Raw genomic sequence first — 26,435 nt, forward strand, 5'->3', positions numbered from 1 at the left:
TTTTTCTAGTAAGTCTTACTATAAAGGAACTTCATGCCTCTTTATTGTTCTTTTTCAGAACTTCCCTAGATATTTTTGCAAGCTTTTATTTATTTATTTATTTATTTATTTATTTATTTGGCAGTCGTGTTGGAGCTGTTTCAACAAACATTGAAATATGCACTGTTTAAAAGTATGGCGTGATCATTACGAGACAAGGAACGCTTTCTGCCCAAGGTTGAGTTAGACCTGGGACTGAAAATGATGTGTAGGAAAAGAAGAGCTAAAAGGACCACAAAGGGGAGAAAATTAAACGTTCTAAGTACAGATTCTGTATAAATCCCAGACACACCCTGGAATAAAACATGCTCTTGAATGTCCAGAGTTATTTAAGCAGCCAGCTAGCTCTGCAGGTCGGCATGTATAACCCTTGTTTCTAAGGGCTTGACAAACAGTACCAGGGTTCTGACCTTACTCTGAAATTCCTTGAACTCCGAGTACCTGTGAGCACGTACCCAACAAGCCTGACCCCCCAGCATGTACATTACCAGTCACAAGAAGCATCATTAATGAGCACTCTGGGGGAAGCATAACTTAGAGGCTGGTACGTTCTAGGGAAAGAGGGAGATCAACACAGAAGGCCAACCGGTAGCTTCAAGCAGCTTGTTCCTTAAGTATGTTGAGATCCAGACCTTTTAGTTTTACTTCAGTGATCTCAAAAGTAGGAACCTCGTGTTTGCCACTACTCCAGGTAACTATTTCTGTTTCTAGGAAAAGATTTTCAGAGGTACTCTAAGAACCTGATTTGTTCTAGATTTGTTCTTTCGGTAACTTAACTACTCCCACATTTAAAAGATTTCCTTTAAGAAAGTGTTACCAGCATCTTATGACTTCTTATATTTATTGGTCAGAAATACAGAAGACGAAATGGTCCATGTCATTAGTCTTATTTCTTTATTAGTTCTATTGCTATTGAAATAATACGACGCAATGTAATCTTTGCGTAACTTTGGTTGGCTGTACATTTTTTTTTTAATAAAAAATGCTACTGATATATCCAAATGCTGTGGCAGGATGAATTTAAGACACGTTTACTGTTGCCTGTAACTGTACTTGAGGCTTGCCCGTTTTTCAGTGCAGAACAATGTAGACAGAACCATCTTAGAGTTTATTTTGGTTCCTCTGCTTTAGCATCTCAACCGGACTAAAGCCTGCATCTCTGTATCTGTATCTGTGGTACTTGAATGCAACGTGTCTGAAAGATTTCAGTCTTGTGCGTCATTTCATGATAACCCCGAAGTCCGTCAGCTAATACATCGGCAGTGAGGTGGGAATAAGGGGAGACTGTGGACTCGTTGCTAGGTAGGGTGCAGCACACAAGATTAGGGAGTGACTTGAAAGTGAAATGCAGACTTTATTTGTTTATCTGTTAAGCTGGATCCTAAATGATTTCATCTATTCATAAATAAACTTTCTATATGGACAAAATCTGAATGTTCATTTTCCTCTCAGTTAGTATGCAAATCTATTTGCAGCATTCTCGCAAAAGAGAGTGCAACTCATTTTCTGTGCTTATAAATTGTTCATTACCATGCTCTCTGATGGCCAATTCATGGCTCCATCTGCAATTCCACAAATCTCTTTGCCCAGATAAGCTTGGTGGAGTAAATATAAGGTGCTGAAAAGGATGCATTCGGGATTAAAGGGGAAAAAAAGATGTATCTCACAAAAATCCCCAAGCTTATCATTTTAAATTTTGTAACTTCTTACTTGTATTCATATTTGCATGATATACTCCAGGAAAATAAATACTTCACTGATCTCATTAACCCAAGCTTAAGGACTACATATAAGTGACATGTAAAGATTTTCTCATTGGGCATGGAAAGAGTCTCAGTTCTAGGGAAAAACAAACCTACAAACAAAACCTCTAGAACAGAGTATTTTCTTTCCTCTGTGATGTGTTATTATAACCTGTAAGGCTCAACACGGAGAACTAGGATAATTATGTTGAAATGCTGACGGTTTGGGTCTTTTAAAACAAAGCAATCAAGGTTATTACTTTTTCTCTCTTCTTTGATAAAGAGAGAAATGTAAATCTCAACAGGAATGTCATGTAATTTTAAATCGACCTTCCCCTTAGAGCTAGTTAAAGTCACTCCTTCATGCATATATTTAACACCCATTAATGCTAAGGGAATGGACTTCTGTTTTCACGTGGGGAACTTGATTTCTTTGTGTGAAAATAATACTCCACAAATAATGAACTTTCTTCCTCTGGCTAAAATGTGAAAACAAAGAAAAAATGCAAGGTGCAAGAAAGGTCTTTAAAGCAAGCAAGAAAGAACAAAAGGCATTTTCACATCCATCTACATGGGTGTGTTGCATAAGAATCTGGCTCACAATATATGTCTCCTGTCACTGCCGAGCTAGAGAATCTAATAGGAGATTTTTTTTTTTCAATTAAAATTCTGTGCACCGATAATAGACTCTGCTACGGAGCTTTTAATTAAAAAAACAAACGAAATGATATAAACCCACATTGTCTCTAAGCACTGTTTGTATTAAAGGATTAGACTGATGAGATGTTTGGATTTTATTGTTCTAAACATGTGTTTCAGTTGGTGCTCTCGGACCCACCATGTGAAGAAAATGAAATGTAAGTAAATAGCAAGAGGCTCCATGTTTTTATTTAGCATTTTCAACATTCAAAGAATAAAAAAAGGCTCAATTCATTTGAGAAGCCCCAAATGAGTCTCAAATGATGATTATAATCATGCAAGAAAAGTAACAGCAAATTGTTTTTAAATGCAAATGGCTCAATTTTTCTAAAAGCAGGAAAAAGATGCACTTCCATTGTAATTAGCTTTGGTAAATATAAGGAGCCTCATTGATTTCTAGGTATTTTTGCTTACTGCATTCTCCACCATTGTGTTGTCAAGGGTACTTCAGTTTCATGAAAGCATCAGGATGTCCTCTCCGGCTGCACCCCCACTTGTAAGTCGCAGGGAAGGCGGGCCGCCATTTTCTGGCTATTCAGTTTCAAATATAAGCAAACTGACAAAGATTCTCACCGGTATTATGAGTACATTTCAAAGTGCATTTGATATAAGTTACGTGAATAATTGACTCAATTTTCTCACTTTTGGGGCCGTAGACATAATGGTTCCCAGAATTCTATTGGAGATGGGGAGAAGGTGCCATTAATAATGCTGCTGATGACTGATGAGAGCTGTAATGCACTGTGACTTTAGTGCAAGTGTCAGAAAACATGTGTGCCAAGCACTGTCTTCTCCTGGGTGCAGCCCTGAAGGCCAGCTGACTGTTTTCAATTATTATTATCTGTTACCCTCAAGGCCAGGGTCTCATGGCCTGGGCACTGCCTCCAGATGAAGAGGCCACGCTATGTGGGATGGCTTCGGTGGCCCTGAACCATTCACCTGCTTTGGTGGATCACCTCATTATTGATCACCCGTTTGTTGAGTCTGTGCTGTTTTTCCAGCTTTTGCATGGTTCTCCATTGCTCTCTTTGCATTGATTTTGGAGTCCATTTTCTGTCTTCTGGTGTTTGTGACATTATGCAGTTTTTGATGACCGATGTATTTACCTAACTCTGGACCTCTTGGCTGCCTCATCCTGCCCAATCATCTTCTCTCTTTGATCCAGAATAATAGAATACAGAAATTCATAATTGGAAAGGATCATAAATGTTGAATCTAATTCTTCAATCAATATGACCATAAATATTGAATCTAATTCTTTGATCAATAGGACAGGAAAATATGCTATTGAGGACCTTGATAAGCTGGCTTTCCAGTCACTGAAGCTACTGGTCTCCTTTTCAGGTAAAGAAATTGAGACCCAAAGAAAGACAGTAGCAAATTAATGTAGGGCTTCAACTAGTACTTAAGGACAATTCTTTTTTTAGCTACCTCACTTTGCATGTAAGTGTCTGTTGTGTTTGTCGTTAATACCATTGCTTTTGAATGAAAAGAAGAGACCACCTCAAATAAAATGCCAATTAGCAGAAAATAAAAACAGAAGGCAAGAGAGTAGCTGGTATTGCAGAGAGGTGGTATGAGGTAAGTATTTGTACTGAAGATGGATGCTATCCCAAATCTTATGCCACTACAAGATATTCAAGAGATGATTAGTTCTATTTACAATTGTTTTCAAACCCAAACTATTTTGTCTGATCTAAACTATTCAGTTTATTTTTATGACAACATTTCATTAGTATGAACAATGCATGGCTAGGCTGTCTTTGTATAAAATTTAAATACTTTATGTAATTAAGTATATGAAAAAAACAAGATAGAGCCTCCCCATTACATCCCTAATCCTTTTCCCTCCCCAAATAAGCAAGTACACTGATGTGCATGTATTTTCCTAAGTAGGGTAACATACAAAACATAAATGTGATCACACACACACAGGATTCTGTGAATTAATTGCATTAATAGATTCTGAATATGTCACCTTCTTACCTGGCTTGAGGAAGTTAAGCATTTTGTTCAAGAGTAAGCAAGTAAAAAGCAGAGCTTGGATTTGGACCCAGGACTGAACTGTGAATCAGAATTTTATACTACAAAGTATGTATACGTACCACTGCTGTACAACTATATATGTATTACAATTTTGCACTGTAAAGCCATATTGTATGTCCAATATTAAATGAAAGTATACCCTGGGTGAAATGCCTGGTTCATCTTTTCTTCTAGGTACTATACAACCGACCCTGGGTTAATTAGGTCAAGCCACCAGTCCCCGGGTGGTATGCTATAACACCCATCTTTCTCCCAGATTATTACAGATAAATTGCACTTTAGCTTACGTTAAGGAATGATTTAAAAAAATCCATGAAATTTTTTATTGCATTTATTCTAAGAGCATATGAAAAACAGTGTCCCCATTGCCAACAGTATCCTCTTCGTAAAGCCCCATAGTTTGAATTCTTCTCGGGTGTCTACTCCAGGAATAGTTGTGCATCTGGTGAGTAATGCTGCATGGTTTTGTTAATTTTAGAGGATACTATATAACCAAATCTCTCTCTCATCCTATTAACTACTAGAAAGCTTAAGCCAGATCTCGAGTTGGGTTAAATTCTACATATGGGGTTTACTATATTCAGTTTAAAAACTGATCTCACTCTTGGCTTACTCTCTTGGTGTGATACCCTCCATGCTCTCGTTTCTATTACTTTTTGTATTTCTAATATTTTTAAAGCATTTTGGAACACAGGACATTGAATGCATTCAGGAAGTGCTCCCCACAGTAATGGGAGGCCAGAGCTGGCTTTTACGGTTCCCAGTGGTGGGGCTGCATGGTGGTAAGAGGCACAGACTCTACAGCCAGACCATTTGGCTGTGAAGCCCAACTAGGCCACTTGCAGCTTTGTTATCTTGGGCAAGCTACTTCCTGCCTGAATTTTCCCAATTGTGCAATGAGGATTATAATATTGTGATCTTACCTCATAGCATTGTGAATCTGAATTCCCCTTGAAGTTACATCACTGGTTTAGAAGAATGCCTGGCACAGGAGTTCTGGGTGATCCCAGCAAAGGAACTGCTGGCACAATTCTGCAGTTTTCTTCTTGAATTTATCAAATTATGGAATTTGTAGTTAGCCTTAGGTCCACAGGATCTCAGCACTGAGAAGGAAAATAAAGGTCAACTAGGCTAATCATCCCTGTAGAGGAAGAATCATTTCCACGGTATCCAAGTAAGGGGGGCAGTAGTCTTCCAGTGGAGTCAGAGAAAGTCCTTCAGCGACCATTTCCAGAGAATTCTGACGGTCGGGAATGTCTTCTTTAAGCATCATGGTTCTCATTTCTCCTGAAAGTTTTTCATTTTTGGCATCATCCCCATTTGGCCAATCATATATAAATCTCTGAGGAATAACTTCATTTTAAAAAAATGTAACTTTTCCTACACTGAACATTTTGCATCTGAAATTCGAGCAATTAGAATTTGCTATTGTTCAGATACTGCTTTTTTACGATTTTTACAAAGATCTGTTTAAGGAGCACCTGGCTGGCTCAGTCGGTAGAGCATGTGACTCCTGACCTCAGGGTTGTGAGTTCAAGCCCCACGTTGGGCGTCGAGTCTACTTAAAAGAAAAGAAAAAAGAATTTTAAAAAATCTTTAAAAATTGACCTTGTGAAAGACATGGAAATAATGGTGGGAAGTGAGGGAAGCACACTGAGTCAGAAGACTTGTCATCTGGGGCACCTGGGTGGCACAGCGGTTAAGTGTCTGCCTTCGGCTCAGGGCGTGATCCCGGCGTTGTGGGATCGAGCCCCACATCAGGCTCCTCTGCTGTGAGCCTGCTTCTTCCTCTCCCACTCCCCCTGCTTGTGTTCCCTCTCTCGCTGGCTGTCTCTCTCTCTGTCAAATAAATAAATAAAATCTTTAAAAAAAAAAAAAGAAGAAGAAGAAGACGACTTGTCATCTGGTTTAAATTCTTTGGCCAACTAGCAATCTCCCCACCAACGTTGCTACTCTAGGTTTTGGTTGTAGAGTGTTTCAATTCCTGAGTGAATTAAATGATCCCAAAGGTGCCTGCAATTTGGAAATTATATGATCACTTTGCATTTGTCCAGCTAACTCCTTCTTGACAATTGTATTTATTGCATATGAGAAACTCCACCAGGGACTGCACAGGATCAGAAAGAGAAAGTGAAATAAGTCAATTTGGATAATTGTTATCACTGGCAAAAAAAAAAAAATACTGAGTGTCTTAAAAATTAAAGAACTGAGAAACAAATTGAGGTAGTTAATCTTTAAAATTGACATTTTGATACGGATATGGTCTATTTTTAAATGTAGAGAGGGTAGGCAGAGATTTGTAATGGAGGGAGCTGAAGCAATCGGCATCATGCCCTTACATTCCAAGATTCCAAATAGGAAACGTCTGCTCTTTTATTGGGCTAGGGCACCAAGAACATTTCTCTGTCTAAGGTGGGATACTATATGTTTAAGATTTATATTTTTTAGGGGCGCCTGGGTGGCGCAGTCGTTAAGCATTTGCCTTCAGTTCAGGGCGTGATCCCAGCGTTATGGGATCGAGCCCCACATCAGGCTCCTCCGCTATGAGCCTGTTTCTTCCTCTCCCCCTCCTCCTGCTTGCATTCCCTCTCTCGCTGGCTGTCTCTCTCTGTCAAATAAATAAATAAAATCTTTAAAAAAAAAGATTCATATTTTTTAATATAATGTTTAAAATGTTTATGACCATCGAAGGGATGTATTGTATATTCAAACAATACGGAAGTGTGGAGAAGATAAGGAGCCTCATGATACCCACTGTAAGAGAAGTAACCATTGTTAGTACCTCGGTGTCTATGAGTATACTACTATAAAATACCTGTTTAGTGAAAACACTGCATTTATGTAAAAGAATATACAAAGTAGAACTGAGCCCTCTTCATTATTTATTTCACATGGCTTTTGATGATAAATATGAATCAACATTCTTTTTGATGACTGGATAACATTCCTTTATAAGGGTGTGTCATTATTTTTAAAACCCTTTATTGATGATTTCTTGTCTTAGGATGTTTTTAAAGTTATACTTCGACTGTCATTTTTTCCCCAGCCATTTGAACCTGTGTCTTTAGGTGAACACACACACACACACACACACACACACACAAAGGCCTACAACACAAAAGACGAAAAACTTGTTGGCTGGGTGATTAACTTTCTTCTTAAATGTTTGGGGTAAAATGTTTACGTTGACACTTCACATATGTTAAAAAGTCACTTTTTACTAGGATAATGATAAACATGACACACTGTCTCTTTGGAGATGCTGGGAGCAATAAATTAGCTGACAGTTACGAGTGTTCTCAAGCTGAAAAGTATGGAGTGTTATTTTAACCAAGGCTGAAGTCGCCATGATTAAGTACAGCTCCAACGCACAAGCTTATTGGGCTGTGATGAACAGGTGTCCAGAGTACTTCAACAATGGCCCCTGTACCCAAGTATGAAAAAAGTCCATCAGCAAACCTACGAGCCCTGGGTGTGGCATAGTGACGACCTCTGCAAGGAACAGCCCATAAGTGTCTACACCTAGGGAGCTAAACCTCCTGAAAATCACACTGTGAATTTTGTTTTCGTGTGAGGAAACTTTTTAAAACTTATCCCAGAAATGATTGCGTTATGCCTGGACACACCAATGGTTTGACGGTCCTACCTGAAGAAATCAACTCTCGCTCCTTGGTCGATGGCACGTGTGGCCACTTTCATTCATTTCCCCTTTCCCCAACTTCTTCCTCTAACCAGGTCTGCAGCCTTGCTACTCTCTACCAAGATATTAAAAGTTAACGGAGATTATAAACCTTCCCTGGTGAATCTGCATTCTAAAGAACGCTCATACCTAATATCTGTGACATGTTAGCCCTGAGAAGTTAGCCACCGCCTTCTCAATACAGAGCTGTCTTTATAGCTCTAGAATCAAACCGATGACAGTGCAAATATCTACATGGAACAGTTGCACATTTGCCTGTATCCTCAGTGTCCCGGATGATGTGGGCATACTGTAAACATTTGCTTCATTGTGCAGGAGGGTGGTGTGCAGTGAGTACATGATCGTTCTGGGGAAATACGTATGGTCAGAGCAAATATTACAGTCCAAGTGAATAGGCTTTGGCCATCTGGAGGTCCAGTATTAACTTTTCTTCTTTCACCACCAGGTGTAGAAACTACAAAGATCAATACACAAACGGCTGGTTTATCTGGTAAGAACATCCTCAATTTGTTATAAAACCCATTTCCTAAATAATTGAAATGGCACATAAAATCATACAATCAAGGAAACTTCAGGGGTCATGTAATGTATGTGGAAACATCACTTTCTGATTATTGGCTAGTGTTTTCTTATGTACTTCCCGTGACAGGGAACTTAACTGTTTTTAGGAATAATAGCTTATTCCTAAATTAAAGAAATTTAACAGTAAAATAATTGTTCTTTCTTTTGAAATCTCCCTAAATGACTCCACTACTGATTTCAAAAGTCTTAAAAGCCTTCCAAATAAGACTGCTGCCTTTTACAAGCTAGTCTTTCAGAAATTATAAGACAGTCGTTAGACACCCCCTATAGCATGACTTCTGTATTTTTTAAACTAAACATTATTAGTTCTCTCAATTAGGTGGTTAGCTCCTGTCTCGTCTACCTTTAAATCTCCAACCCCACCCAATATCTAAAATCTGTTCAGTTGCTTAAATACTACTTGAATGCATGGGTGGATGGCTGAAAGGTAGGACTAATGGATGAATGAATGAAGGGACAAAGGAACTGCTCCTTGGAACAACTCTCCAACTTCCAGAGGAAATGATCATCAGCACCTGGCAAGACCGACCCACTCTTAGCGCAGCAAACATTCCAGGTTTTGTGAAAATGTATGAGTGGTGGTGGGGGATTGCTTAAGGAGTTTGGCCTCACAGATTTCTTGTATCCTGTCTCAGGGAGCTCTTACCTCCTTTCCAGAAAGTAGCAGGAGTTCTTAACCTCCTTGCATGCTCCACCTCACTCTTCTTCTGGCATCAGGTTCTTGCTGCTGATTTTCCTGGTGGCTCTTCTCTGTGGAGTAGTGTTCTGCTGCCTCCAGTGCTGGCAGAGGAGATGCTGAATTGGTTCCCCAAGACGCACTATGGCTGTTTTTGCTGTTGGAGACTTGGATACCATTCATGGTGAGCTGTCTGCACACTTCCAGACTTGCTGTTTGAAACCTAATGGTTTGTGGTGAATTGAAAAACTAACCTCTGGAAAGCAGATTTGTGAACTGAGAACAAGACATAGTACTGGAGACCCAAAGGCATGCCATGGGGAGAGTCTAGGTCAGAAAACTTCAGAAGAAAGGAGACCTCAAAAGAAAAATATGTGTCTTAGGGAAATGACCCATAGCTGAGTATGGGGATCGAGCCCCAACATTTTGTTCAGTCAACATGTAAAAGAGAAGAGATTTACAGGGCTGGTCACCAAGGGAGTGGTAGGGCATAAGGTACATAAGAACCTCTCTGAGCCTTTGATATCAGACTATCCTACCCCGGTGTTCATAGTCCAAGCTCTCCATGCCTCACTCACCTGCAGTAACATTGAACCATGCTTTCCAGATTGTCTGCTACCAATGCACAGCCTGAAATACTTGGAATTGGTCAGGTGGATGTCAATATTCATGTCATTTCTCCCCAGACACACAGGCAGCACCCTGATCCTGCCCGCTTCTAACCCCCACCCCCAAAACCACGCCCATCCTGTTATTTTTTAGTCTACATTAGAGAATAAGCAATGGAGGAAAGCCAGGTTTTAGAGTTATTTGTAATTGCCAACCTTAGCTGTAAGTAACAAAATTATCACTTACTGATTTCCAGGAGATCACAGATCATAGATTATTTCTTTGTGTTAAGCATTGTTCTCAACAAGGCCATCTGTTCCAAAACTTTCTTTCTAAGGTACTGTCTTGCACACCATACATAGTGGCCTCAAGAGGGCTTGGTAGAGATTAACAGCTGCCCTTCAGGAACTTGGGCCAACAGATTTTCAATAGATGGAGTAGGGCATGCCCTGAGAAAACTAACAGCTAAATAAAAAGTGGGGTAAAAATAAACTTAAATGTTTAAATATCAAAACTTGGTACTCTAAGATTTAGTGATTATATTTACTATTGGCTTTTTAAAAAGTCATTATTTAACAGAAGAAACACATGTCAATTTGAGAAATGGTTACTTGTGGAAGGATAATTAAAGTCTCCAATGAAAAAATAATCTTTCTCCTAAAATCGAACACTTTCTATTGAGCATAGGAGGAAATAGGGTCACTAACATTCTAATAAATTGTATTAGCCAAAGGAATCAACATGGTCACATTGGTCTATTTTTATTTATTTAACTTGAGGTATTTAACAAATAAATGTAATTATGATTCCTCCAACTTGACATGAGTTTCTCAGGAGGAAAATCTACTCTGGTCTTGTTAGCCCTTTACTTACTCTGAAGAAGACTCTTTAACTAGACTATCTTGAATTTTTAAAAACTTCTTAATTGTAAGTAAGCTACCCATTATACTGTTACCGTTTCTAAGGCAGTATATGTGGCACAGTTATATCCCCATTTATCTGAAGTTTTTATATTTCCTGCATGGTGATTTATACACATGCTTTTGAATTTGCTTGAACTTGCCTGAACAGGTATGACTGGGAGAGAAGGTGTTAAGCCTGATAGATGACTGCAATAATCCGTGTGTAATCATACCAAAGGCAGGGCATAGAATCACATTCTCTATATTACCCGGAAGTCATTGTGGACAGGAAAAGAATATACTTGGAAATTATTTTTAAAAATATAGTCACAATTTATTTCACATCTACCAAGTGTTAGGCACAAGATTAGGGGCTTCTCAGATATTATTTCTAATTGTTAAAGACCAACCTGGAAAAGTGGCTATTATTCCTCCCAGAGGATGTTATCTACTTTTCTCCCTATGCTGGATATACCACATATGCTGAATATACCGCATAGATCTTTGCTGCGAGTCAACTAATAGACTTTAAATCGCCCATAATTGAGGGTAGGGAGCCAGTGACAATTTGGGCAGGGCACTCATGGTTTAGTCTCCTCACCCCTTACTCTAAGTGCAGCCTTGTATCTCAAACCTCCTGGCATTTCCACTGGGTGATTCCTCAAAGGTAAGGGTTGCTCTCCAGAATCCCCATTCCCTTTCTCATACTATTGGTTCCTTCCTAATTCCACTGGCATTGCTCTGAATCTTGTTTTGCTCAAGAAACATTGAAGCTCTCCCCCAGCTTAAGTTATATTACAAAACCTTTTTCTTGCTTTCCATCTTAGGACCAGAGGCTCAGTTGCCCATTCCTATTTGTTTTGGTTTGTTTTTTTTCCCTTGCCTAGTTGGGTGTCAGGTTATTCCACCCATGTTGTGTCTCCCACCCTTTCTCAGGGAGGCTCAGAAGAGCGGTACAGACCGAGAACAGCCATTTATATGGTCTTTGATGTGGATGTGTCTCCCAGAGTTGTGCTTCCTGGCATTCCTGTTTTTTTTTCCCCTTCCAGACAAAATACAACAGAGTAATTGAGGAATGGTATTCTCTGTGATCTTTAGTGATATCTTCCTGACTAGCAATTTCTGGAAGTAAATTCCAGGGAGTCAATATTTTAAGGCAGTCTGAAAGCCAGACCGAGACTGGATTTCTTTTCCCCACTGGATCCCCATTATACTTTAATTTCTCCTGACAAATGATTCTTCTTGCCTAATATTTCTGTAAAAGGAGCTTTTCTCCAAAAGGGAAGTGAGGAAACCATGACAGGATCTTTTCATGGCCATGGGGACGGTAAGAGCCAAACTCTCCACAGCACCTCAAAAGTACGTTCTCATAGCTTCGAGTTGAGTCCAGTCACTGCCACATTCACGCACACCCACACTGCAGGCTGTGGGGTTGTACCTCAGGGTCTTCCTCATGGTCACAGTTCAGAGGGGAGAAGAAAATGAGAACTCATTTGAAAGACACTGGTGACATTAGAATATGAAATAAGGGGGCACCTGGGCGGCTCTGCCTTTGGCTCAGGTCATGATCTCAGCATTCTGGGATCCAGCCCTGCATCAGGGAGCCTGCTTCTTCTTCTCCCACTCCCCCTGCTTGTGTTCCCTCTCTCGTTGCCTCTCCCTCTGTCAACTAAATAAATAAAATCTGAAAAAAAAAAAAAGAATATGAAATAAGGTTTCTGGACTCCCTGCCATCCTTTGGGCACAAAGGGGAAAATAGGACATTCCCTCCTGAACACAGAATGTAGAATGGGTCATTTAAAGCATTTTAATGGAGAGACCAGATATGCTTTATTAACCTTGGGGTTCTTCCTAGACCTTTATTTTATCTCTTCAAAAATTATTTTATGCTATTGCCACTATTTGCTGAATCTATTATTTGAAATAGCTCTGCTTTTCTGACCTGTGGGTCCAAGGATTGACTCTCAGGACCCCATGGAAGTTGCCCTCACGTGATGAGCCAAGAGGAAAATTTTGTTGGAATATGGGAAACTGGGATGGACTGAATTTTACTGCTGTTAAAATACATAAAATAGGAAATATCTCCCACTAGCAATACCAGGCAATATAATAGGCTCAGGTTGTCAATTATCTTGATTAGAAATATTCAAGAGAGAAAAGTGAACATTTGGTTTGGGATCCTCATAAATGGTGTGTAAGAAAGGCCTTGCCAGCCCAACACATCCAACGCATGATGAGATTTCTGTCTGGGAAAGGTCCTTGTGAATCTTACACAAACACCCAGGCCCCAGTTGCATCTCATGGGCCAGTAGTCATTCCTTTTTGTAGTCTCTGCTGATCCAGTGCTCAGATTTCTCAGTCTTCCTTCCCCTCTCATGGAATCTATGTTTCCATGTCCATAACATGTCACAATGAAGCTCTTCACACACCAAAAAGGGAAAAAGAATCCCTCCAATACCCCCACGGAGGGTAAGGAGGATGAGGGGTTACCGCTAGAGAAGAGGAAAGGAGGGAGACCAGAAAGAAGTCAGGAAGGTGGAGGGAAAGGGGAAGGATGAAGAGCAAGAGGAGAAGGAATCTACAGTTGGAGATTGGAGGTATTATGAGGAATGAAATTAATAACTGTTTATTTTATACAAATCCTAAAGTAATGTTACTTTTTCTGCCTCAATCCCACCTCCTCTTCCTGAATCCAGCCCTGGGGGCCTCCTGGATAGTCCCTTCTTCCTTTATCACTCTGCCCCCTCCCCACCTCTAACTCATCCCTTGTATCCAGTTTTCCCTTAGCATCCCTGCAGTACCCCAGAAAGGACCTGTTCAGTGCCCTACTCCTTCCTGAGGGGGTTGCCTGCCTGTGAAGTGGTCTCTGAGACCTCTCGCCCCTTCTCCCAGCCTTCAGACTCTAACAGTTCTAGAATAACTCAGCACCTGCGTTAGGGGCAAACATTTCTTGTTTCAATGTTTTTATGGGCCTACCTTACCTTAACTATGCTTTTGGGATCCCTTTTATCTGAGAAGTCCACAGAAAACAGGAAATTTGCAGGGTATTTCCCACCCTCAAACATATAAATGGAGAGAACACACTGGGCCAAAGAAAGTGACTTTTTAAAGGATTGCATGCAAATTTTTAGTAAAGGTGGGAAAAGAACATCATTGAAATTCTCCATACCCAAGGGGCACCTGGGTGGCACAGCGGTTAAGCCTCTGCTTTAAGCCTCTGCTTTAAGCCTCTGCTTTAAGCGTCTGCCTTCAGCTCAGGGCATGATCCTGGTGTTATGGGATAGAGCCCCACATCAGGCTCCTCTGCTGGGAGCCTGCTTCTCCCTCTCCCACTCCCCCTGCTTGTGTTCCCTCTCTTGCTGGCTGTCTCTATGTCTGTCAAATAAATAAATAAAATCTTAAAAAAAAAAAAGTCTCCATACCCATCTGTACCCCAAATCAGAATCAATGCACTCACTTTGTAAAATCCAGGACTGGGAGACAGCGTAAATAAGTAGAAAATACAATTGACTTGAAAAAGTTTTGAGTTTGTTAGTTTCGTGGTTTTGTTCATATGTTAAATCTATTTGAAAACAAGTAAGTAATGGCAAAGGAGTTGTAAAGTTAGCTATAAATAAAAAAGTTTTTTGTTGATTTGCTGAAAACAAGCTTTCATTGAAAATAAGGTTGTGAAGCTGAATAAAACTCTTATTTATGAGAAAAGACATTTAAGGATAACAAAAAGAAAAAAGTTTGGGGTCTGGTAGGTGAGAGAAGGACAAAAGTCTTGAGACAGAAAAAACAATCTAGTGTTGATTAGAAAAGAGAGAATTTGAGAAAATAGAGGAGAGAGCCCCACCATTATCTGTCCATATTCCTTACTAAAAATAATAAATTACCGTAAAACTTCATTGACTCCTTTCCATCCTAGAAAGATCAGAGCTGGGTCCTGTTACCCCCAGCAGGGCAGCAACAGGTCCCATGCCATTCCTAAGAAGCCAGCAAGGTGAGTGCCCACGGAGAGACCCCTCCTGGGACCACTCATCTTGGGGGCTGATCTCCCTGATAATGCTGCCTTTTAGAGATCCAATCTTCCTGGCCCCATTTCTTCTGCAATTTCAGAGATAATCTTCCCTTTTTCTTACTTCAGGGTAAATAGAAATACTAATCTTTCACCAATGATGAAATGTGAGGGCTCTGAATCAGGCAGGGGAAGGAGGGGTGGGCAGGGACAGAGAAATAGCAGGCTTCACATGCCAGGTCCTTTCTCCCACACTTCTCCCGGATCCTATCTTATTTTAGGATCATTTCTGAAGTGTTACTTCTCCATACTTTATTTTCTTTAGGTAAAGTTCTGTGACTCGTTTTAGGTAAGGAAAGAGGGAGAATTTCATTCGCATATTTCCCCTCCAGGCCATGATAGTAATAACCGGTCACATTCATTGAGCACTTACCATGTGCCATGCTATGTTGCTAACCCCTGACATCTCTAGTCTCATTTTTTTCTTCCCTACAATGCTATGAGGGGTTCATTGTGCTCCTGGCAAGAGGATATTAAAACTGCTCTCTGCGGTAGGAAAATTTCATGTTACCACCTCACTACAAATTTGGCCAAAGATGAGGGAAACCAGGCACTTAGAAATTAAAGTTAACCCATGGTAGAACTGCGACTTATATTCAGGCGCTGTTAACCACTCCCATAGAAGAGGAGGAAATGAGATAAAGAAACAAAAAGAAAAGAAAGAGGTGAAAGGGGTCTGTTCAAATAGGCAGGTCTATTGGACTGATCTTAATAATGTGGGAAATCTGAACTCTGGCTCTAAAAACTCAGCAGTGAGTATATTAGTTTTACAAAATTAAATAACAAACTCATCCCTTTGCCAACAGTTCTGTCAAAACTACAGAATTTTTGCAGGCATTTGAACTGAGTTCTTCCAGGTTGTTAATTTGTCAAAAGATAAAAATAACGTCTTCTCACCTCCCCCACGCCAGTAGGACACAGGCTTCCCCGCTATCCGAAAGCAAGCCTCTCATCAGCTGAAATGGCAGAAAGTGGAGCACCAATTACCATTAATTTATATAGAAAAATTTTTGACTGGCCCCAGGCCTCAAAAATAACCTCCCTAGGGCTTTTCGGATTCCTTATCACACATCTTGCTATTGGAGGGCAAAGTAAGTCAAGGTAAAGCACAGATAGATGCTCGCAGACGCCCTTCAAAGCCACGGAGGCTTGATGCCCAGATGCTGACTGTAGCTCCGGGAAGGAGCTGGGCGGGGCCGCTCTCGTGCTCAGGCGCACACCGCCTCCGTCATGGCTCACCGCAACACAGATAGGGAACGCCGGGCACTTTTCACCCGATTTTGTAAAAGCAAAATCCTCTTCGATTGTCTTTCGGTTAGCAAAAACAGGTGCTAATGCAGGTCTTTCTTGAAAACGAAGTGGAGTGATGTGAACTTCCCGAAAGTGGGGGATACTTGTATTGCATGTAAATCTGCTTTGAAACAAATTGAAAACTGATAGATGTTTGATTTCACAAAAGCTTTCTGAACACATTGGCTTAGTTATGTTTACCAAATAAATGCCCTGTGGTTTTCATAATAGGCTTAAGGCAATGGCCAAATTTGTAGTGAGATGGTAACATGAAACTTTCCTATGGCAGAGAGCAGTTGTTAATATCCTCTTGCCAGGAGCACAATATTGATACTGGCAGCAGTAGAAATAAATTCCAGCTCGTAATTGTGTCAAGTCAATCTGATCAACCGCTCCAGGCAGAGTGATAGCTAAATTGCCATTGACTTTGTACTGGACATACCAGGAGCAGTCCACCTAGGAAAGGGACAATGCCCAGTACCACTATCCACAATGAAGGAAAGGGCTGGAGTGAGTACTTTTTGCCCACGTTAATTGTTTTATCAAGTGCCTCAGACTTAATTCATGTCATCCTAAACTTCCGAACTGCAAAAGGCTCTAACTCCACAAATTATTTTGTTTAATAATCTCTGTTGTGATGTTAATAATGATGATCAAATAATTATGTAGCCATTAAAATAGGATAAATTAGAAAATAATATTGCAAATAAAAGACAATGTATGCATATTCCTAGCATACAGTAGAGTTCTTGAAATATAGTTCCATTACTACTACTACAATAATAATAATAATTAGCTATTAAAGAGTCATTACTGTGTACCATGTTTTGTTTTAAGCTACATTCATTTAGCTGTGTTTTTACAGACATAGATAATATCATTATCCTTTTATTGCATAGGAGAAAACTGACGTATGAAATGTTATGTAATAGCCTAGGAATAGATTATTCAATTAAATAAATAATTCTTTAAAAAATGCTGAACGAGACTTCTATTCAAAATTCTCTACCCTTAACAGATTATATTAATATTTGGTTTATTATACTTAGGTCTGCCAGCTAGTGAATACAAATACAAATATATGAAAATTCATGATTCTAAATAAACATCGTCCATTCCAAGATAAAGATTCTGAGCAACCTACATACAGATTCCAGGGATGCAGCAATTGCCTTACATCTTACTGTTCCTTAAATTGTTTTAATAATTGTGTCATTTTCTTTGGGATCTCCTTGGTGTATCCAGTCTTAATCCTTCAAGAAGAAGTCAGCAAACTTTTTCTATTAAGGGCCAGATAGGAAATATGTTTGGTTTTGCGGCCACCTGTGGGGGCTACTCCTCTCTGCCACTGTAGTGGCAAAAAGTGACAATATGTACTGGGCGCCTGGGTGGCTCAGTCGTTAAGCATCTGCCTTCAGCTCAGGTCATGATCCCGGGGTCCTGGGATCAAGCCCCGCATCGAGCCCCATGTCAAGCCCCGCATCAGGCTCCCTGCTCTACTGGGAGCCTGCTTCTTCCTCTCCCATTCCCCCTGCTTGTGTTCCCTCTCTCTCTGGCTGTCTCTCTCTCTGTCAAATAAATAAATAAAATTTTTTACAAAAGTGATAATAAGTAAATGAATGGTATGGCTGTGTTCCAATTAAATTTAATATACAAAAACAGTCACAGAGCTAGATTTAGTTCAAGGGCCTATTTTTCTTTAAATGTGTATTTATTTCTATTTTTTAAAAGATCTATTTATTTATTTATTTATTTGAGAGAGAGACAGAGAGAGAACATGTGAGTAGGGGGAGGAGCAGAAGGAGAGGAAAGAATCTCAAGCAGACTCCCCACTGAGTGTGGGACCCCCTAGAGGGGCTCCATTCTAGGACCCTGAGATCTTGACCTGAGCTGAAGCCAAGAGTCAGAGGCTTAACCCAGTGAGCAACCAAGCATTCCTCTTTAAAGGTAAATTTAGAGTTATCGGGGCGCCTGGGTGGCTCAGTCGTTAAGCGTCTGCCTTTGGCTTAGGGCGTGATCCCGGCGTTGTGGGATCGAGCCCCATCAGGCTCCTCTGCTATGAGCCTGTTTCTTCCTCTCCCACTCCCCCTGCTTGTGTTCTCTCTCTCGCTGGCTGTCTCTATCGCTGTCAAATAAATAAATAAAATCTTTAAAAAAAAAGTAAATTTAGAGTTATTAATAGAATTTATAGTTGTTATTGTTTTGAAAAGAAACAATCAAACCATTTCAAGACAGCCAAAGACCAAGGTAGGAAAAACTATGTAAATATATATTTTATATATGTATATATTTTTTCTGTGTGTATATATATACACATTTTTTTTTTTTTGAGTGAGAGGACTGTGGCTATGAAACATTACTGTTGGTTCCTGTTGTAACTCAAAAACAGTAGTAGTCTTTCAAGGAAATACTAATGGGAGATTTCCAAAAGAGCTATGGGAATAAATACATAGTTTCTCAAAGTGATCAGTTTGAGGAAGAAAATGCTTGTTTTTGATATTTAGTGCCTTATGGTGTACGTAATCTGAAATTCAAAATTTTGATTTCGAAGGATTTTTTAAAATTTGATCAGGCTTTTCCTTTATTGTGTGTGTGTACTTTAGATGCAAACTTTTCACAAGTTAACATTTTTACTATTTATCATAGAGAAAGGTTTAATTAATTACATTAGTTGTAGTTTGCAGAGCATAAATATGAAATAATGAAGTTCAAACATTATATTTAAATATTTCTATTGAAATTTGCATTTCTCATGATGGAAACATTAGCTAAAATACCATGAGCATTTACAGGACTCTTGTCTTCCAAACTACCAAAAAGGGCATTCCTCCTACTTTAAGCAGCTAAGTTGTAAATGCTTCTTGATGGGTTAGTCAGTGATGATATAATCTGTTCATGAGAGCAAATTTTCTTGCTATACTAAACTATCATTGCGGAGCAAGCAGGATGGTTGTAAATTTTTTCTCAAGGGTACAAATAATTTTCTGTTGCTCCAGTGATCCAAGAAATGCCAGATTTTATTAGGCAGTTCATGTACTTCTGTTTTATGCTGACTAGAAAGATTACAAGTCCCCATTTTTCTCTTTCCAGGGGCAGAAGTGGCTGTGAATCCAACTGTTGGAATTCACCTTCAAACTCTAAACCCTGAACTGTATCCTGTTCCATGGTTTGGCACTTTAGGCCCACCACCTCCATATGAAGGAATTCTGAAATCAAGCAGATTTTAGCTCTGGATCATCAACTGGAAACATTAGAAATATTTTTTAAATTCTAAATCACCAAATGTAGGAACAATTGTTTTATTTAGTGTGAATTTCCAGAAATCAATTAATATAGTCTGAAAAAGGACAAATAGACAAAAGAATGAATGTAGAGAAAGAATTTTGGTCAGGGAGATGTTTCAGTAGTAAATTACTGAACCTATAATGTATCATTGCTGTGTTATATCTTGTGCTACCCAACCAAGTGAGTGGTTCTCCATCAATACTCAAATGGACAGTAATTAATGCATAAAGTGGTTTCCATTAAGTTTGGGATTCCACTCCAAGTACACATCACAGCTTTCTCTGCCTTATTATCTCTGTTTTCACCGGCCTTTCTCCTAGTGTGGAGTTAATAAGAATTATCATAACTTAACAACGGCCCAAGAGGAGATTCAGATGTGTCCAGACCCAAACCAGAAAGAGAATATTTGAATTAGGGTAAAAGGCAAGAGTAGGAACAAGGGGCACTCAGAGGTGAAGGGTGAAGGATGAATGAAGAGGATTAAAAGTCCTAGTTCAAAAAGTTGCCTGTCTCAGCCTGAGGAGAGAGAAAGTGTAGATAGAAGCTGAAGGAGACCCCAAAGCTATGGGCCGTGTGTAATAGCACAGTGTGGAGAAGGGTGAGGCTCCTATTTTGTATGGGTAGATGTGGACTCCAGAGCCCACAGCCTTTCTCTGGTACCTGGAGACTTGGCATTTCTTGGAGAACCATGATAACAATCTTTGGCATAGATATCAATGTTCTTATTGAGAACTCTGACTAGAGAAGTAGCAATGGGACATTTTCATCATTTTTGCAGTGACCATGGTGGCGGGGGCAGAAGAAGAAATCCATGCTAGACACCCAGTGGTCTTCAGCTGACAAATTTGTCAAACAAAACAATTGATATCTCCACTTGTTTATTTAAAATACTTCTTAAGTTGAACTTGACCAAATTCATCTCCTACTCTTTTCCCAAGCTTGTTTATCCCAACTTTCCTCATCTCAGTTAATGGTAACAGCAACTTTCCAGTTGCTTAGACCAAACAACTTGGAGTCATTCTTGAGTCCTTGCTTTGTGTCACTTCCTATACCCATGTTGTCAGAAAATGGCTTGGCTCAGCTCTTAACTTCAAAGTAAGCCTAGATTCTAAACAGTTCTTATTACATCTCTGGTGTGAGCCACTCAGGACTAGTTCTTGCCTGGATGACTGTAATAGCATCTCAACTGGTCCTTTTGCTCCCAGCTTTGCCTTTCTATATATTCTATTTCCAACACAGTAGCTAGAGTAATGTTTCCAAAACACAAAGAGGATCATGTCCCTGAACTAAACTCCAATGACACTCTACCTCACTCAGAAGAAATGCTAAACTCCTTGCCCTGGGCCCCTGTAGGATCAATACCCTGCCCAGGTGTCCTTTCCTATGACTCTTGCCCATACTTACTTGTCCCAGGAACAGTTATCAGACCAATTAGGTGTTAACCTTCCTGCATCTGTCCCTTAGGGCCCTAGTACTTGCTGTTTCCTTTGCCCACAACACTCTTCCCCCAAATATCAACATTGTTTCACCCTTTTACTTCCTTTAATTCTTTGTCCCAATGTCACCTTCTCCATGAGACCCACCCTAATTACTCTACTTTAGATTGCAACCTGTCCCCACCCTGGCACTTCCACCTCTTTATCTTAGATACTATTTTCCATAGCACTTATCACCTACTCTACTACATAGTTAAATTCTGTTTATAATCTGTTCACCTTTCCTTGCTAGAATGTAAATCCATGAGAGGACAGATCTTTGTGTCATTCACTAATTTATATCCAAGGGTCTAAAGGAGTCTGGTACTTAGTATGTATTCAAACAAATTTTGTAAGCCATGTTATGTAGTTCTGGAAAGTCCCAAAGATAAATGGATGAGATTTGATGGGGTAAGTCTTTATGACAGTGAGTGTGGGTAAGAGCCAGGAACAGATGGCTTAGTGCTGCTAAAATAATCTCATTAGTATCCACTGATGAAAGAAGCCCAGAGAAACTTGTGTTAATATACTCTAATAATCCCGGATAGGTAAGCAGGATTTAGGGTATACAAACTGCTTTCAGATTTAATTCTCATGATAATTTTGTGACCTAGCTATTCTTAAGTTCAAGTTATACATGGTAGGTTGAACGTATCTCCTCCCTTCTGAGGTAAAAGAGGGAAAGATTACAGTAAAAGAGGAAAAATGTTTTCAATTCGCAAGAACAAAGAGAGTGGCAAGAAGATGACAAAATTAACAGCAAGATTTCAGTACACAGAGATATCTGAGATAGACGCAGATGGATAAATCATAATTCACTGGGGTTTCAAGTTTCTCCACTTGGCTAAGTGTCTTCAGCGACAACACTGAGAATAATCAAGCAAATTCATGCTGTAGCAATGCAGAAATTCCCCAAGATTTAGAGGTAGGAGAGGTGAAGAGAACTCTGGAAAGGATGATGAATGCAATCTAAAGGAAGACAGTATTAAGCAACCCGTGGAAGAGCCAGTTCCAGTCAGAACATGACAACAAATAGCTGTAGGATGATAAGAGGGATATTAAGAAAAAATACATAATAAAAATGTGGTGATAAATTAACGATTGGTAAATGGAAAGTGAAGGAACTGAAAAGACAAGGCAATTACAAATTTAGATTAAATTACAAAGTTGGATTAACCCCCACCCCTGAAATGGTTAAGCTATGAATAATACAAGTAATACGTATTTAGTTTTACACTGGGCATTAGTCATATCGACTAGCTAGGCAGAGGGAGAAGTGCATATAAGGAAAGGTAGCAGGATTTAATAAGAAAATTAAATCCTAATCAGATTGTGGGAAGCCAATGAATAATATCTAAAATTAAAAGAAAAATTTTTAAAAATGGTTAAGTATATCATTCGGAAATTAGGTCATTAGTATCTGAAGCAAAACACTAAAACAGTTAAAAATTATTGCGTCAAGAACTAAACTTGGAGATAATGCCGTGGGGGGGTGGGTAGAGCAGAGATGCGCTAGCTTTTATCATGAGCCTACGGTACTATTTGACTTTTAAAAATAAATACATGTGTTATTTAATTCTCCCTCAATCTCTCTTTCTAAATCTATCCTCTATCTATCTATCTATCTATCTATCTATCTATCTATCTATATCTATCTATCTATCTATCTATCTATCTATCATCTATCTATCTATCTATCTATCATCTATCACTGCCTTCATTTAACAGATTAGAAAATGTGGGTTCTGGAAGGTAACTGACTTGCCCAACATGCATAGCTAATTAGCATGAGAGACAAAACTAGAGACTAGGCAGTTTGATCTTTCAATTCCTATTCCAGATATTTTTCCACAATGATCGTCTAACATCAAAAGTGGCTACAAGGGGCACCTGGGTGGCTCAGTTGGTTGAGTGGTGGACTCTTGATTTTGGCTCAGGTCATGATCTCCAGGTCGGGAGATGGAGCCCCTTGTCTTGCTCTGTGCTCAGCAGGGAGTCTGCTTGAGTTTCTCTTCCTCTTCCTCTGCCCCGCCCCCAACATGTGTGCATGCATGCATGCACGCTCCCTCTTTCTCTCTCTAAAATAATCTTTTTTAAAAAGTGGCTACAAACATCCAAGAATGTGGGTTATAATTAAGTGTACTTCAAGTAAGTAATGTTAAGGAGTTTTTGTTCATATCCTATGAGCTATGCATCTTAAAATTCATTCCAATTACAGAACAGGCAGTGGATACAATCAACACCTAGAAAAGTACAAGCAAATCCAGAAACAGGGCTAATGATTCAGCAGCTGGAGTTTCCCAAAGACATTAGTGAAAACATGGTTGAAGTGATCGGAATTTATTTTTGTGACTTGAACTTACATGTCAGGACATGCCCAACCAAACTGCATGCTTGGCATATGGTTGGTTGGTTGGTTGGTTGGTTGGTTTTGGGGAGTGGGAGAGGAAGTGTGGGGGTGTTGGCAGGTAAGTAGGGCTCATAGAAAAAGTTTGTTTCCATAAAAACTTTTTCGACAAGGATGTCTTAATCAGATATCCCAGATTACATTTTCATTTAATTCTAAAAAATATGCACTAAATGACCATTAGATGTTCATTTGTGTGTAAGATTCTGGATGTATTTCTCCACCAAACTTATTTAGTATGATTTTTGAATGATTTTAGAGTTTCCACTACTTTGATCTCCAGACAGAGACTTAGAAGTTCTAGCAGATCCTCTTTATGGTCCCCTGAAAACCACTGAAAATAATAAAACTATTTTGGATTATATGATTATTGTAACATTTAAAAAGGAAATTCAAAACTATAAAGCTGTCCATTTTGTCGTCTCGTCTCTGAAAATCTTTAGTTCACCAATAAATTGTTAAAATTCTATTTAGCCTGGTGTTTCAGATTTTAATTCTAGTAAGACTTGAGTTTTTTCTTCTAATGTTAAAGAGCATTCATTTTTTAAAGGAGGCTTTTCTAATTGTTGAAGAGTGTAGCGTTTTCTTTGAGCATCCAGCAGAGGGCATGAAAGCCTACCTATGATTCTAGCCCAATGCTAGATTTGATTTAATGGCCAATGAAACCATGAAGCCGGGTTACTATTGATATCAGACTTTTGACAGACCTGAGCAGAATGGAATGATAATGATGTTCAGGTTTGCAACGAGGAAATCTATTACCTCCGCTCATATTGCTCACAATGAAGCTGAGCATCAGGTAAGACGCTCGCCATCAGAGATTCTAGAAAATCTGATATATCCTCTCACTTCTGAGGATGTGACCTGTGAGTTTGAGTTGCCCACAAAGGCAGGCTAATGCCTTGCAGGACGCTCACGTGGTAGGTACCGTCTGCAGCCCCGACCCCACAGGTCTAGCCTATTTCTTTGATACCTGGCCACAAGTTTCCCTTTCATTTTCAGTTTTGTAGTTCCAGATTTGTTTCATTTGTGTTAGGAGCATAACTTTTATAAAAGACTACTTTAAAATTCAGTATCTTTCACGGAAATGAAATAGAGTTGGGATAGAACTGAATAGCATTCATGTGGACAATGAAATGAAACTCCAGCAGAATATTATATCTAAGGCAAAATGTGAAATACGTCGGGATCGTGTAAGAGAAAATGAGACAAAGAAAATGTGTTGGCTATGAGACCCTACTTTCGATAGAGAGTGATTTTTTTTTTTAATCAGAACAGCAACAAAAAAGAAAAATATAATATACATCCCAAAGGAATCTTTTTCTTTTAAATTCATTTTGCTTTGTGATTTTGTGCAAAATAACTCTATACAGGCTATTTTTTTTTCTTTCATATTTAATACTAGATCCTGGAAAAGAGTATAATTGCTTTGTTATTTTTACTAAGTGTATTTCTAGGAAGAGGAAATAAAAGTGATATCCCTTTACAAAATGGAATCGTTTGGTGATAAAATGTAATTTAAAGTTGTGCATTTAGACTTTTCTTCTAAAATTATGTCGGTCTCTACCTAATTCATGAAGCAAATAATGTATATCAGTCAAGATGGCAGATTTTTATATTAATAAGGTGAAAAATGGTACTGTTCAGAAACACTGTAATTATCAATAAACACAAGTTTCTTATTTTTATTATTTTGTATATTGGGGGAAGTCTTCTTTCATGGAAAAACCTATTTTGTGGGATGCAAAAAAGCAAAACTAAGAGAATTTTTTTCTCTGGAAATTAATACAATTATGTCTGTCTTTATATTTAATAAGTAGTTTTTATTTTTCCCATTGCATGAAAACTGAAGTGTCAATTCAGGTTATTTTTTCTTTTATATATCTAAATCTGGGTGAATTTATAATGTTATAGAGTCTTAGGTACCACTAACTAATTGCCTACCAGATTTAACTATTTTTTTTTTTGAAGAGCAATGAACGACACGAAATAAGAAAGTCTAAGGGCATATTTTAAATAATCAGTGAACGATTGCACACTTACCTGATATAGTGGGGAATATTTGTCACCTGAGACTTGGCCAAAACAAAACAAAACAAAACCAAAAAGATCAATGCTATATCAGGAGAGTTGAATGAAGGGACAGGATAATAATCTCTTAAAGATCCCAAAGCATTACTGGGGAATGTTCTGATAAGCTGCTAAATGTAAGGGACAGCCACCTATGGGACACACTCAAGTAATAAGAGATGGTCACTAAAAAGGGTGAAGAAACCCAGGGTTTTTGCCTTATTGTTGGAAGAATACATATTCCTTTTGATTCAGAACTAAACTGTGTAAAGCTTCAGAAGAGAGTTTGTTTACTTTAAAAATACATTTTCTTTTACTCTGATTTTATTGGCATAAGTAAAGGATTCCATAGAGAAAGCAACAAGAATTGACATATGCTCAGAACAGCCATTACTGGAACATTAACTCCATGTGATTGTCTCCACTATGTTTCTAGCTCCTGATTTTTATTCTCCAATAACATATTCTTTTTCTTTAGTTTCCCTCATCTTTGTTTCTGACAAGGTTTGCGGACTGCTTCAGTTTCTGCTATATTAACCAAATTAGCATCTCTTATTTTTATTTACTAACCTCAAAGCTTTTCCCTTCTCTAATAAAATAGAGTCCCCTCTGATTTCCTCTTCTAATCAATACTTCCCATGCAATAGCTTTAGAAAAGAAAGGCATGGCATAATGTTTGTTTTAATTCAGTAAGGGAGAAACTGTGATTTGCAACTAGAGCATATCTCAACTCCTTCTGCTAGTTCTCTGGGTTATGTAGGCTTAGCTTTGCATATAATAACGTAATTTAAAAAACAGCAGAGACATTTGATGATTTCAACAACCCTCAGGGTTTTGCTTCCACATCCAGCCC

At 39.0% G+C, this 26,435-nt stretch overlaps 1 protein-coding gene across 1 annotated transcript; it reads left to right on the forward strand.

Moving 5' to 3' along the window:
• Nucleotides 1-655: 655 nt before the first annotated feature.
• Nucleotides 656-19,572, forward strand: TMEM207 (transmembrane protein 207). Its single transcript, XM_011229397.2, is given in 5 exon segments — nucleotides 656-730; nucleotides 2,601-2,638; nucleotides 8,672-8,716; nucleotides 9,526-9,668; nucleotides 19,436-19,572. Coding segments are annotated over 5 exon segments (438 nt in total).
• The last annotated feature ends 6,863 nt before the right edge of the window (nucleotides 19,573-26,435 follow it).

This window comes from Ailuropoda melanoleuca, chromosome 1, assembly GCF_002007445.2.
Source record: "Ailuropoda melanoleuca isolate Jingjing chromosome 1, ASM200744v2, whole genome shotgun sequence".
Taxonomy (NCBI): Eukaryota; Metazoa; Chordata; class Mammalia; order Carnivora; family Ursidae; genus Ailuropoda; species Ailuropoda melanoleuca.